This window comes from Capricornis sumatraensis, chromosome 5, assembly GCF_032405125.1.
Source record: "Capricornis sumatraensis isolate serow.1 chromosome 5, serow.2, whole genome shotgun sequence".
Classification (NCBI taxonomy): Eukaryota; Metazoa; Chordata; class Mammalia; order Artiodactyla; family Bovidae; genus Capricornis; species Capricornis sumatraensis.
The window spans coordinates 35255969-35270925 of NC_091073.1; the positions used below are offsets into that span (position 1 = coordinate 35255969).

Genomic DNA, 14957 nt, shown 5'->3' on the forward strand with positions numbered 1-14957 from the left:
GGTATACTATTTTTTGAAGTGTCATGAGAACCATAATTTCATGTTCTTTCACTGGTACCTCTGTTAGGGAAGAGTATGAAGAAAGAGGAAGGTAAGCGACTTGTTGAAAGTTAAAGTTCAAAAGTGGCAGAGACAGGACAGACTCATGCTGATTTTCCTTGGTTAAGAATATTTATTGAGTGCCAAGTGAGTGCCCAACAGGAACATTGCCAGCCTATTCAGAGTGTGTCTGAGGCTCAGTTGTGTCTGACTCTTTGTGACCCCATGGACTGCCGCTCGCCAGGCTCCTCTGTCCATGGGATTCTCCAGGCAAGAATAGTGGAGTAGGTTACCATAGCCTTAGGGAAGGATATGAAGAAAGAGGAAGGTAAGTGACTTATTCAAAATCTTAAAAATTTGTAAGTGGCAGAGACAGGATGGACTCAAGCTGATTCTCCTTGGTTAAGAATGTTCATTGAGTGCCTGCTGAGTATCAAACAGAAACATTGCCAGCCTATTCAGTACTTATGTGCAAGTTAAGGAAGGAAAAAGGGAAGGGCATGTTTTCTGGGCAGGAAACTAGAAGGCCCCTTTCCTGAAGTAGCGTGCCTGAATAGGCTCTCGCCGCCTAGCTTGGGTGCCTTTGCGGTGCACAGGTTGTGCAACCGTCTGTGACATCTGCTGTCAGACATTGCCCAAGTACTGGGGAGACCGCAGCCAGCAAGATAATCCAGTTGCTTCTCTAATCAAGCTCATGTTTTAGTGATCCCATGGGATGCTTATAAGGATATGAACAAATAAGCAAGTGAGGAACATGGCAGAAAGTGATACGTCCTGCTGAGGAATAAAATCTGTTGATCCTGAGCAATAAACATGTGAATTCCCAAAGAGGGACTGGATATCTCTGTGAGGAGGTGACATTTAAGGTAAGACTGAAATGATACGCAGGAGCTCAGCATGGAAAGATCTGGAGGAGGAATGCTTTAGGTGTGAGCAGATTTCATGTGGCCCTTAGGCTGAATGTCCAAAAGCAAAAAGAGGGTCATTGTGGCTGCAGCATGGAGAAGGGCATATGGCAAGGTGCGAAGGTGGACACAGGCCTCATGTATACAGGGTGTTTTCTTGTAACCAGAGGAAAGGGGGGATTATTTCTTTCTAAGTGCAGTGAGAAGTTCCAGGTCAGAGTTTAGCATGGGAATGACAGGGTTGGTTGAGTAGTCTAAACAGCTGGCCATTGCTGCTGCTGTGTGGGAAGTCGACGGCATCTTCCCTTCCTGTCCTGCTTCCCGGTAACTGTCATTTCTCACTGGCTGTGCTGACGTGCTGGAGCTGCTCGGACAAAACACTGCCAACTGGGAAGTTTAGAAAAACAGATACTCATTGCCCCACAGTTCTGAAGGCAAGAAGAAGTCTGAAATCGAGAGGTCAGAAGGGCCATGCTCCCTCAGAAGGTGCTGGGGAGAGTCTGCTCCAGAATTCTTTCCTTGCTCCTGGAAGTTCCTTGTCTTCTGACAGCCTGAGATCAGCCATTATGTGACTTTCTCCCTTTGTGTGTGTCTGTATCCAAATTTCTCCTTTTTATAAGGATGCCGGTCATATTGGATACACCCTACTCCCGTATGACCTTATTATAACCAATTTCTTCAATCACTCTATTTCCTAAGAAGTCTGTATTTTCAGGTACTGGTGGTTAGGGCTTCAGTATATGCATCTGGGGGAATGCCACTCAGTTAATAAACCTGGCTTTTCTAACAAGTGATATTTGGGCAAAGATTAAAGTAATGAAATAAGTCAAGAGAGAAGGAAGGATGTGAGGAAAGCAATTCAAACAGGCCCAAGAAATGTGGAGAATTTGATTTTTAAAAGAGTCACTCCTTAAAATGTTGAGCCCAAGTGCCTAAGAAAAACTTGGGAGGCTTCCCTATCATCCTTTATTATAAGCTTCCTACGTATTGATTGTTTTATGGATCCCTTTGCAGTGACAGTCCTCTGATGAGCAGACAGAGGGCACTTCTGTTAGACTCTCTGAGCACGGTGATAAGTGAGTTATTAGTCATGCTATTTCTGGTTGGGTTAATGTACGCTGGCCGTCTGTCGTGACTCGTGTGGAAGAGATGTCTTGTTGGCGCTGAGGAGTTGTCCCCTGTAATCCTTCAGCACAGAGTTCTCAGTGACCTAAAAGGAAAAGCTGCTGCTTTGATTAGGGATTATGAGCTAGAAGCTGATTTACTGCACATCAGAGATGATTTCAGTGTGCCCTTGAACACTGTAGAAAGAGACTTTGCCACTTACAGACTGTCGATGCAGACCTCAAAGCACACGTTAAAATGAAATGAAAACCCTGCCTTGTAAGTTGGGGCTTCACTAGTGTTAGAGAAATCTAACAGCTTTGCCAAGGTGGTTTTGTCATGTGGTCATGTGAAGTAAAATTTAATGAGGTGGCTGAGCTTGGAAAAATAACCTGTCTTTTCAGTTATTGAAGGTTTTTAGGAAATGATCGTGCGTGCTGGTCCTACTATAAGCGAGCCCAACTTAATTCTTTCAAAAAGTACTCTTTAAAAGAAAATGTGTTAAAGATTGTTTGGGTTGTTCAGGGCTTAAATTCATCTCAAGAAAGCAACTGAGAGCAAATACAGCAGTCTTTTTTTTTTTTAATTTTTTTGCATTTGGGCTTCCATATGCTTATATTGGGGGCTTCCCTGGTGGCTCAGCAGTAAGGAGCCCACCTGCAATGCAGGAGATGCAGGTCCCATCCCTGAGTTTGGAAGATCCCCTTGAGGAGGGCATGGCAACCCACTCCAGTATTCGAGAATCCCATGGACAGAGAAGCCTGGTAGGCTGTAGTCCATGGGGTTGCAAAGAGTTGGACATGACTGAAGCAACTGAACACATGCTTATGTTGATCATGTTAAAGCCAACTTATTCCTAGCTGTAAGATGTAGCAATAATATCAATAGGATATGCATTCAGAACCTCTTTAATAATACAGAAAAAGGGTTTAGTTGACTTTGCTGGAGATGTACCTCTTGGATTCTAACACTTTCCAAGAATGTTTTAGACCGTTCAAGGCATGAGGAAAGCTTTCATGCAAGGGACATAAGAATCATGTAAAAAAGGCAAGTGTTTAAAATGCATGAAGTAAATCGCATGTGAGGTGTTTGTTGGTGTAAACAAATCTGTTCTTCCCAAAATAACTCTATAGCAAAGTTTCTGGCACAAATACATTTTCCCTTTGGTATCCTTATACATGGATACTGATGTGCCATTAGGATCTTTCTTGCTAATCAGGAAAATGTGATGCTTTGATGCAAGTCCTTGTATTCATTTTCTGCCTTCTTTTGGGGGAGAGGAACACAGCAGTGGGAGTCTGGATGTCATTGGCCAGGATGGTTTGTTAGCAAGTGATAAGGGGGCAGATGCAGGCAGCATCTTTTTGTTTGGGAAACAGAAGAACAAGGACTGAATGTCTGAAATAAAAATCAGAGTTTAGTATCTAAATATCTGAAAAATGAAACCACATAGCCCTGAGGCTCGTTGGATGTCGTCTGTTGGGGGTACTTTCTCTCCCCAGATGTCGCATCAGCCGCATCCTGCAGTCCCCTCAGGGTTATGCGCTCTTGATTGGAGTGGGCGGCAGTGGCAAGCAGAGCCTGTCCCGCCTGGCAGCTTATGTTTGCAGCCTCGAGGTCTTCCAGATTACTCTGACCCAAGGCTTTGGGATCCAGGAACTTCAGGTAAGTCTGGTGACGGGCGGCCCCGTGCTCCTTCTGCCCCAAGATAAAGGTGCTCCAGTCAAGCATGGAGGCGGGTAAGCTCTTCAGAGGATTTTGTTGGCTGTTTCTCCTTCATGGACTTCCCTGGTGGCTCAGATAGTAAAGGCAGGGCAGGAGACCTCGGCTTGATCCCTGAGTCAGGAAGATCCACTGGAGGAGGAAATGGCAACCCACTCCAGTATTCTTGCCTGGAGAATCCCCGTGGACAAAGGAGCCTGATGGCTACAGTCCATCGGGTCGCAAAGAGTCAAACATGACTGAAGGATTAACACTTTAACTTTCTCCTTCATTGTCGAATTAATAATAGTAAACTGCTACCAGGATTTATATGTGTAAAAGCCTATAAGCCTATCAGACTTGCTCAGAAAACATTTTATTAAATACTTGCCTACACAAACATGTTTTTCTTTTGTGCTGACCATACCTGATAATCAGCAGTATTCATACACCAATACGATGGAGGGGGGGAAAGATCCTTTTTCTTTTATCTTAAGTGCATAGAGATTTTTTTCCACTTTGTATCAGACTGTGAAAATATGATGGGAGTACAGTCAAGAAACACTGACATGTTTTTTAAAATTTTGCTTTTGAATCACAATAGTACTTACAAAATAGTACTTAGAGTTTGTGGCAAGTGCTATTTTAAAGCAAACAACTAAGCACTTGCTTTCAATATTACTAAATAAAACTAGTAAACTCTTAAGTCACCAAACAATGAAGTAGATAGTTGTTAAAATGAGCCAAAAACTTCTTTTCACTGCGTTGCTTAACAAAATCATTACTGAATTCACTTTTGCTTGAATAGAAGGGAGTTGTTTGTCGGGAGCCTGTTTGCATCTTGGGCTCCTTGAAGCTGTAAACGTGACACTCGGCATTATGTGCCGGAAATGGAGCTGATGTCACAATGTTTGCCGCCGTAAGGAGAGAGTTACCGAGAGGAAAGAACGTATAAACGGGGAAAGAACGGCACCCAGCCATCCCACTGTAGCGTCTCAGTTCTGCCCACCCCTCGCCAACAGCACGCCAGCATGTTAACACAGTGTGAGTGATGGCCTCTGCTTCTTACAGGTAGATCTTGCCAATCTGTACATCAGAACCGGAGCCAAGAACATGCCCACCGCGTTCCTGCTGACAGATGCCCAGGTTCTAGATGAGAGCTTTCTCGTGCTGATTAATGACTTGCTGGCATCAGGTGATTAAACCAACACATTCCGTGAAAGATCTTCCCCAAAGACAAATGATCTGTGGTTTCAGTGAACTTTAAATAGAGATAATTTGTCTTTGAGATGTTTGTCGGGGCATTCTTTGGGGAGAAACGTACAAACCTAACTAATTTGAAGTGTATCGCTTTCTTAGTCTGCTTACGATGTGAAAGGCCTTGCAGGGGCTTTCAGTGAAGTAAATGTTATTCCTGCCTGTGCAAGTTTAGTGGGTGGGTTTGTCATAGCTTGTCATCACTGTGTCGTGTCTTATAAATACAAAAAAAAAATTGCATTTCTGGTTTCAAATTCTATCATTAAAGCTGAACTTTGTATTAGAAAGCATTTTAAGTCATATCTAAAAAATGTGAATTATAGCAGTCTTCTAATAATTCTACTCATTCCTTTGGGGGCAGGGGAAATTCCTGATCTGTTCAGTGATGAAGATGTAGACAAGATAATTTCTGGAATTCGTAATGAAGTTCGTGGTCTGGGCATGGTGGACTCCGTAGAAAACTGTTGGAAATTCTTTTTGGCCCGAGTGCGACGACAACTCAAAGTAAGAAACACTTGCTTTCTTTGCATTTAGTTAAACGTGCTGTTTCAACTCGGATATGGTTCTGTCTGGGAATTCATATGACAAGTTTGAATTCCACTCATACATTTTGTAAGGACATCCAGTCATTCAGTGTAAAAGGCCATTTGCATATTTTCTCGAGTGTCTGGAGGACACCTTTTTCAAGTTTCCTGCGATGCTGATTCCCTACAAGGCCTTGTTCTAAGCAGATTGAGCACCCGAGTGAGCAGGACATGGTGTCTGTCCTTGAAGAGCTTATGCTGTTACAGGAAATGAGAGATCACAAATAAGTGTAGCCATGCTGATTCCAGAGGCGTTCAGCATCCTTTCTAAGGGAAGAGGTCTCCTGGAGAAAGTGATGTGCTGTGTGTTAGGTATGGGTTGGAATTTCTGGGGATGCGGTAGGTTGGGGAAGAGCTTTCAGGGAGAGGAAATAGCATTTAGAAGAGTTAAGAGTGGACTGCCTGGTACATATTTGGAGAAACCACAAATAGGACTAAATCAGGGGTCCCAGCCTCCAGGATCTAATGCCTGATGATCTGAGGTGAACTGATGTATTATTAATGGGGAAAAAACACACAGTGAGTGTAATGCACTTGAATCATCCTGAAACCATCCTCTACTCCCTGGTCCATTGAAAAACTGTCTTCCACAAAACCAGTCTGCGATGGCAGAAGGGTTGGGAACTACTGCTCTAAATGACTGGGACTTAGAGTTCTTGTTGGAAGAAACAGGTGGATCAGGCTGGGAAAGTTAAGTGGGGTGAGGAAAGGGTGGGGCTTCCCTCATAGCTCAGTTGGTAAAGAATCCACTAGCAATGCAGGAGACCTGGGTTCGATTCCTAAGTCCAGAAGATCCCCTGGAGAAGGAAATGGCAACCCACTCCAGTATCCTTGCCTGGAGAATCCCATGGATGGAGGAGCCGGGCAGGTTACGTTCCATGGCATCACAGGAGTCGGACATGACTTGGTGACTAAACCGCAAGTGTTTTGTAAATCGTTACAGGAGCAGAGGAAGAGTTTCAGATGAGGAAGTGATACTATGTTAGTACTTCAGGGCAAGTAGCTGAGGCTTGTCACTCAGATGATCTGAGGTTCAATCCTGAGCTCCTCCACAGAGACAACTCCATGCCCTAGTGTAGGCACAGGGATATAATGTAACCAAGTAGCAGCAGCGGGAAGGATGAAGTATTAGAACAAGAAACCTCGCCACACTCATGGCAGAAAGCCAAATGAAAACACTAGTATGGAAAATTCAGCCTTCCTAAATAGTATTCAGTAACCAACCAAGAAAAGCTATTTCTTTGCCCCTCCTTCTCGTATTCCTTGCTACTCCTAGTATTGGAACTTCTTTGCCACTCCTGTAAAGCCTGGAGTACACAGGAAGAAGGGGGATTAGCTGTGAACATGCCTCTGCCTGGAAGGCTTCCCTGGTGGCTCAGGTAATAAAGAATCCACCTGCAACGCAGGAGACCCCAGTTCAGTCCCTGGGTCAGGAAGGTCCCAGGAGAAGGGAATGACAGTTCACTCCAGTATTCTTACCAGGGAAATCCCATGAACAGAGGAGCCTGGTTGGCTGCATATAGTCCATGGGGTTGCAAAGAGTCAGACATGACTGAGGGACTGACACTGTGGAGGTTCAGGTATAGAGTAGCTATGATTCTTCTCTACCCTCCTGTTTCAAATTCTGCATTGGTCTTACTGAGCATTTCTGGTTTGAGGTTAGATATTAGAATTTAAGGTTTGGATGCCCAGAGGGTTTTCTGCCCATCAGAAGTGTGACTAAGCATATGTTGGCCAGATTGTAACAAGGCTGGAGATTTCTCCCTGTTCCATTGTGGTATAGTTGGGTGAAATGGGAAAACAAGTGCAACAATGGGATTTGAGATAGTAACATAATTAATCGGACTTCCCAGGTGGCACTAGTGGTGAAGAACCCGCCTGCCCATAAGAGACACAGGTTCAGTCCCTGAGTCGGGAAGGTCAGCAGCAATCTAAGTCTGTTGTTCAGAGCAGCAGAATCACCATCACCTAGGAACTTTCCAAAAGTGCAAATTCTCCAGCCCCACCCCAGAACTCTTGAATTGGAAACTCTGGGTGGGACCCAGAAATCTGTTTCCACAAACCCTCCAGGTGATTCTGAAGCATGCTGAAATTTGACACCGATTGTTATCAATAACACTAAAATGAGCATCCTTCACAGACTTCTTGTATACATAACTTTGCTTGCTTTTGTAGGATAAATTCTTAGAAGGGAAATTGCTAAGTTCAATAGTTACACCTCGTGGTAGTTTTTAAGTCATGCCTGCAAATTCGTTGATGTTCTTCTCATTCTCAGGTGGAATCTAGGGCCCCTCTGGTTGGCTTTGGGTGAGCTTATCCCTGCTTCAGCTAACAGGGTAGGGTACAGAGCAGCACAAGGATGCTGAGTAACCTCTGAGGCTGGGTCATAAAGGACCCACTTTTCCATTGAATTGCGCATGGTTTTGTTTATGAGTTCTGTGTATTTATCGATTAGGTTTATATATGGGTGTCAGATATTTTTCCTGTTCTGTTATTTGTCTTCTAAATATATATATTTAAAAGACATATGTGTGTGTGAGTGCAAGTGAAAGCCACTCATTCGCGTCCGACTCTTAGCGACCCCATAGACTATACAGTCCATGGAATTCTCCAGGCCAGAATACTGGAGTGGGTAGCCTTTCCCTTCTTCAGGGGATCTTCCCAACCCAGGGATCAAACCCAGGTCTCCCACATTGCAGGTGGATTCTTTACCACCTGAGCCACAAGGAAAGCCCAAGAATACTGGATTGGGTAGCCTATCCCTTCTCCACAGATCTTCCCGACCCAGGAATCAAACCAGGGTTTCCTGCATTGTACATGGATTCCTTACCAACTGAACTATCAGGGAAGCCCTATATATGTGGTACATCTCTGTTGATTTGTTTCTAACTGAAAAGTTTTTTAAAGTTTTTACACTAGACTGATCAGTGTTTGCCTTTGTGGATTTGGGGTTTCTTACATATTTAGGAAAGTATTTTTTTCTGTCAGATTTTAAAACTCTTCACTAGAAGCAGTAAGAACTCATTTGGGCTTACAAATGAAGAGAACATCCAAGAACAGTTCTGGAAAGCCTCCCTCCCACATCAGAGTCCAGGCTAGCTCAGTAAGCCCCCTACACACCCACGCTTTCCTGCCCTTCTTTCCCGCCAGCATGCATCCTGATGCCTCCCGCCTCACGGCCACATGACAGGTGTGTGGTCTGTATTTCCGGCAGGAGAAGGAGAGGCACAGGAGGCTTGGGGTTCTCTGAATCAGGAATCCAAAGCTCCCCCAAATCCCTAAGCTGACGTCTTACTGATCCCAAGTGTGTCCCTCGTCAGCTCCACCTATGAGGGAGTATGTGGAGGTGCATATTTGATCTTGTCACGAGGGCTTTATGGATAAAATGGGACACTGGTTTAGAATAGCAGCAGCAGCAGCCATTCTGGGGTCTACATGTTTCATGGTTTTCTATGGTTAAAACTGTGCCACAGCTGGAATACATGCATTGTTGTGTGTGACACAGCGTGAGCTGAGAGGTTTCAGGTTAATTTTTTTTCCCCAAAAAAATATGTTCTTATCTTACTAAAGTACCACTTTTATTATGTGCCGGATAGTATATTAACTGGGTCTGTTTCCAAATCCTCTATTCCCTTTCTTGATACTACTGCTGATTCTAGCTTTGTGCTGTGCAAGTTATGAAACCCTCATTATACTTTTTTTTTAATCTAGTGTCTCATTGCACTTATCTAGCTTTTCTTTGTTGCCCTTAGATATTTTTATGTTTTGATAAACAACAGAATAATTTCGTCAAATTCTAAGCACATTCCATTTAAATTTTGGCTGAAATCATGCCAACAACTTTTTAAATGTATTTTAGAATTTAATCTTCATGATAAATTGTCATTTATTGCTTTTGTAGAAGGCCTATTTCCTTCAAAAAGCTTCCTAATGGTGTATTGTTTCTGCATAGGAGAGCTGTTGATTTTTAATTTTATAGTCAGCCAGCTTACTGCCTCTCTGATCGTTCCTGTTAGTTGGCTGATATATAGCCTGAAGATATGGACCCACTTAGTAGATGTTCAGGCATCTGCATCTGATGTTCTGTTTTTAATAACTACCATTATATGAGGTTATGGGGCTGCAGACCGGCCTGAGGTTAGAGTGTGCAGTGCCAGCCCTAGAGACAAGGGATTCTTCTCCTCATCTATACAGGAGTAAGAGGGAAGGAAATACCGTGGGGAATATAATTCCTGCTGTCTTAACTCTTCAAGAATGCATTTGCTCTTTGCTGTATTGGGCTTCCACATACAACTTTATGAATTGAAGAGGTTTTCAGTTAAGAAAAAAACAAAATAATTAAAACTCTTCAGTGAAAATTTTTTTGCCCCTTGTAAAAATCTGTACTGACCAATATTCACAAGGGAAAGGTCATGGAAACGATTTCCTTGTGTGTTACCTAGAAAGAAAATAAATATAAATACCTGTAGAAGGTGTGCATGCTGTAGACGCTGTTGAACCTCATAAAAATAACTGAAGTTAGAAGGTTATTAGGTGAGGGGATGGTACAGAAAAATATATAAAGATGATAGAGATATTAAAACAGTTGAACTGAGGAATCATTTCTAGGCTGAACTTCCATTCCTATGAGGATTCTCTCCGTCAGATTGAGATCTCATCATTCTTGAAAAATACTAAGACTTTGAGGATAAATGCAAACACAAGTTATGGCTAGAAGCTTCTGAAGTGACTATGTGGGAGGATTACCTCTATATGAGAATAAACATATCAACTGGAAAAAAATACAGTGATGGTAGCAATTCGGATTTCTGTCACAAGAGGAAATGGACTGAGGCCTTTAGTGGTGTACAAATGAATATGTACTTGCATGGGATCTAATCTAAAAGAAATTGAAATGTATTACAGAGCACAATGGAAAGGGGGATATTACAACTGAGTCATAACACCTGTGTAGAGGGGAAAGAAGGGAATAGAAAATTCTATGGTATGGATACCAAAAGCAAGTTCCTGACATCCAGATGTTAGAGCTGTAGAAAATATATAGACGGTGATTTCAGGGTTTGCTTTTTACTTGTGAGAATTTGCTTTTAGAAAAGAGCACAGCTGTCTGAGGCATTTTTAACTTTCTTAGCTGACTTTTCTTTCCAGTCCATTGCTGGGAACTAACTTAAGCCAATTTGGTCATTTGCAGTTGTGAGGAACTATCTGGGGATATATTTCAGGAACCCTCAGTACTTGGAAGTAGATGACACCGGTTTAGGGGATGGGGTCTGATCCCCCCCAAATCTCCCAGTTTAAGGTGTGCTGCAAAGAAGCCTCAGACTGAACTCTGGTTTATATAGGGTTTGTAGCACATAACTTAAAACAAGTTTTGAAGTCTTAAAATCTGCCCTATAAGCTTGTAATCCCGACTCTGTCCTTTTAGGAACCTGACTAGTCCTCTGGGAACTTTCCTTTGAGGCAGGTATAGAAATATTTCATGGTAGGATTAAGCTAAAATGCTCATTGGTATTGCATAGAAGTACAAAAACTTTCTCCTTTCTATAAGCTATTTACCACAGAACTGGTCAAACCCTAAGTCTAAGGTGTCAAGGGGAAAATTACTGGGATACTTCCAGATGTATTTTCCTATTTTGTTTGTTGAACAGTGGAGGTGCAAGTACAGCTGTTTCTATATTTCTAAGATATCATGAACAATATCATTTCATCATCGAACAATCATATTCAGTATTCATGATGCTAACCAACCAACCAACCACTTTTATGGTGATAAGAGAAGTTAGCTAAGAGCTCAGGTAGCCAACTTAATAATGCAGGCTTCCATTCGAGTATGTGAAATGCTTGTTGAGCATCCCTAGCCTGTGTAGTCTCTACTGGTGTACTTCAGGGGATAACCAGATAATGGCTCCTAAGGTATAAGATGAGTATTAGCATGCCTGTTATAGTAGACTGAAGTATTTCCAAGGTATATTTTACAGGACCAGATGGCTTCACTGGTGACTTCTACCAAATATCTCAAGAAAAATTAATATCAGTCCTCTCAGTCTCTTCCAAAAATAGAAGGAGTGGAAACCCTCATTTTATAAGGCCGGTGTTACCCTGATACCATAGCCAGATAAGGACACCACAAGAAAAGAAAATTACAGGACAATATCTTTGATACATAGATGCAAAAATTTTCAACAAAATGTTAGCAAGCTGAATTGAACAGTACATTAGAAGTATATCCTACAGAATGATCAAGTGAGATTTATTGCAGAATGCAAGGATGGTTGAACATCCGCAAGTCAATCATTATGATACACCACATTAACAAAATAAAGGCTAAATATCATATGATCATCTCAGTAGATGGAGAAAAAGCATTTGATCAAAAACCCTCTCATACTCATAGCAGCATTTATCCACAGTAGCCAATGTATGGAAACAACTCAAGCATCCGTACAGGGATGAACAAATCAAGAAAATGCAAGCTATAAACACACAGCTATCTGCACAGTCACATATGGATACACAGACACAATGGACATTATTCTGCCTTTAAAAAGCAGAAAACTCTGTGACAGCAGGGTTGAACCCTGGGGGCGGTATTTAAGTGAAATAAGCCAGACAGAGAAAGACAAACGCTTCATGGTAACAATAATATGTGCAATGAAAAACAGTAGAACTTAGAGAAAGAGTAGAAAAGTGGTTGGTAAGGGGTGAGAGAAATAGGGAGACAGATTGGTAGAAGGCTATAAACTTTCAATTACAAGATAAAGATGGTCTGAGGACCTAGTTATTAACATGCTGACTATAGTTGATAACTGGAGAAGGAAATGGCAACCCACTCCAGTATTCTTGCCTGGAAAATTCCATGGACACAGGGGCCTGGTGGGCTACAGTCCTTGGAGTCACAAAGAGTCAGACACGATTGAGCAACTAACATGCACACGTAGTTGACAATCCTGTATTGTATAATTGAAATTTGCTAAGTAGAGCTTACATATTCTCACTAAAAAAAGTAAACATATGGGGTGAAGGATGTGTAACTGACTCAGCGGGGGGAATCCTTTCACAATGTCTGTTTGTGAATTGGCACATTATACATATTAAACATCTTACAGTTTTATTTGTCAATTATATGTCAACAGAACTGAAAGGGTAAATTATAGATATTACACCTTTTCTCTAATCATTTATTTGCCTTATTTCTTATCAGTCCTTTACTATGTTCATCTTTCATGAATGAGAGAAATATAATAGGATCATTATAGGGTGATTTCCCGCCCACCACAACAGTGTTCCTTGAGGCAACAGCTCAAGTTTACTTGAGAATATCTAAAGTTGTGGAGACTATTTTTGAAAAGAACAAAGCAATCAACAGTTTCCAGACATTCACTTGGGCTCTTGAAAAAACCTGGCATAAGCCCACTGCCACGAGGGCTGGGTGGGGAGAGAATCTGTGCTAGATTTCTAGCAAAGGTGGAAATTACTGATATGAGAATCTGGGCAGTCCTTGTACTACTCCAGGCTGGTAGGACGGAATCCTTTCCCTTTTTAGGAAGTACTTGTGAACAAGCATATTTCTCTGATTTTGTTCCCAGGGTCTATTTTAATGGGATAAGATTTAGGTTATTAAGGATTATTTGATTTATTTAAAATTCTCTAAATTTTCTATTTCACTCTGTATGTAGATAGAAATTTAGATTCTATGAGTGTTTCACCAACTGCAAAAGCATTAGAAATGTAAATGCTTCATTTAGGTATTCCCAAAGAAAATTTCAGATCATTAGGTTACAGCTGTGGGTGTCAGAGTCACCTGGATAGCTTGTTGCAAACAGTTTGCCGAGCCCCACCCAGAGGCCTGAGTTAGATCCAAGAATTTGCATTTCTCACCGACTCTTAACTGTGAAAACTACCACCAGTCTCCTATCACCTGCCCTCCAAGTGAAATTTATATGGTACTGTAAGCCTCCTTATTTAAGCCACAATAAATAACAGGGGGGAAAAATGTCTTCAACTGTAAAATTGTAGAAAAGGAAATAGTTTTTTTAAAAATCAGCATTCTATGCTATCTTCCAATAAATAAGGCATACCTAGTGATGTTTACTCAAAGTATTTTTTCCTGAGGCTAACCAGACAGGATTCAGATGCTTTGTTTTCTAACACACTTTTAAGACCTGATAGTATGCCAGTAATAAACGTAGAAATATAGCAAGTGTCGAAATGATGGTATTTAGTAACTCAAATGAGCTTCCCCCTCCTCTGCCTTTGTTAAATATAAATGAAGTTTCCAAAATTGTCATGAATGAGAGGTAAGTTGGGTGTGAAAAACCAACTTGGAGGACATTAAAGAAAAATATTCATATTTGGGGAGACAAGGCTGAGAGGAGAAATCTAAAATCTCAATTTTAAGTGAAAATTCTGCATTGTAACTGAGGCTTGTTACTGAGGACATGCAATTTTAGAGCACTTATTAGATTTGTAATTAGACTCTTGAATATAAAAAAAAATGATCAGCCAGCTTATGCATTCTTGGCAATCACTGAAGATCTTAGGATTCATCTCAAGTTGTTGAAGAGTCATAGTATATAAAATTAACAGAGTAAAAGCACCTGTTAAATGGGAATACAAGGTTTCACATATTATTATGGTTTTTATGACATGAATTCTAAAATGCAATGCAGGAAAAATCATATTTCATGAAAAATGGTTTTGTCAGATGCCTCATCTCAAAGTGTGAGAGATTTCATTAAGAGAATGCAGAGCTTTGTGTATGTCATCAAGGGCAAGCTGTGCCCAGAAAAAAGAAAACCAAGACTCGTCCTCAGATGTTATCCCAGTTGGCACCAGTGCCCCCAGTGCCCTCAAGTCCACGGTGACCTGGGAGAGAAGGCAGAGCACAAAAGGGTGCCTCATAACACCTCCTTTGTGCTAGTATACACACAGAACGCCACATCTGACGATCCCAGGCGGGATTTTCAGACCCGCCCGACTCCTGACAACCTGCTTGCCCCACTGAGCTTCGGTGACAAGTCTCAGCCAAAACTCAGGTACTCTTGATAGCAGCAGCCCTGAGTCACTAGAGAGAGGATGGAAACCTCCTGATTTAAATGAACCCTTAAGTCATTGAATACTTAAATAGAACTCTGCAAACTTACAGATTTCTCATTGGGATCATGTATAAACCGACCTTTTTACTCTTTTAAAAATGTTAAGTATGAACGCAAGTGAATGTATTGTATTTTAAATGGGAACAAAGTATGCAATATGATAAAATATTGTTTTCTTAAAAGCATCTTATACACAGTTTTAAGGAGTCTGATGAATGACATAATAGGAGCCAGAAGATGAAAGTCTTGGTATTATCAGAGATTTGATTTTA

General features: G+C 41.6%; 1 protein-coding gene across 1 annotated transcript in view; it reads left to right on the plus strand.

Moving 5' to 3' along the window:
- The window catches only part of DNAH11 (dynein axonemal heavy chain 11), a 357268-nt gene that overhangs the window by 187746 nt on the left and 154565 nt on the right, over positions 1-14957 (plus strand). Inside the window, exons 52-54 of the mRNA XM_068973106.1 lie at positions 3551-3713; positions 4821-4944; positions 5368-5510. Coding sequence (XP_068829207.1) covers positions 3551-3713; positions 4821-4944; positions 5368-5510 — 430 coding nt within the window. The remainder of the gene's footprint in view (positions 1-3550; positions 3714-4820; positions 4945-5367; positions 5511-14957) is intronic.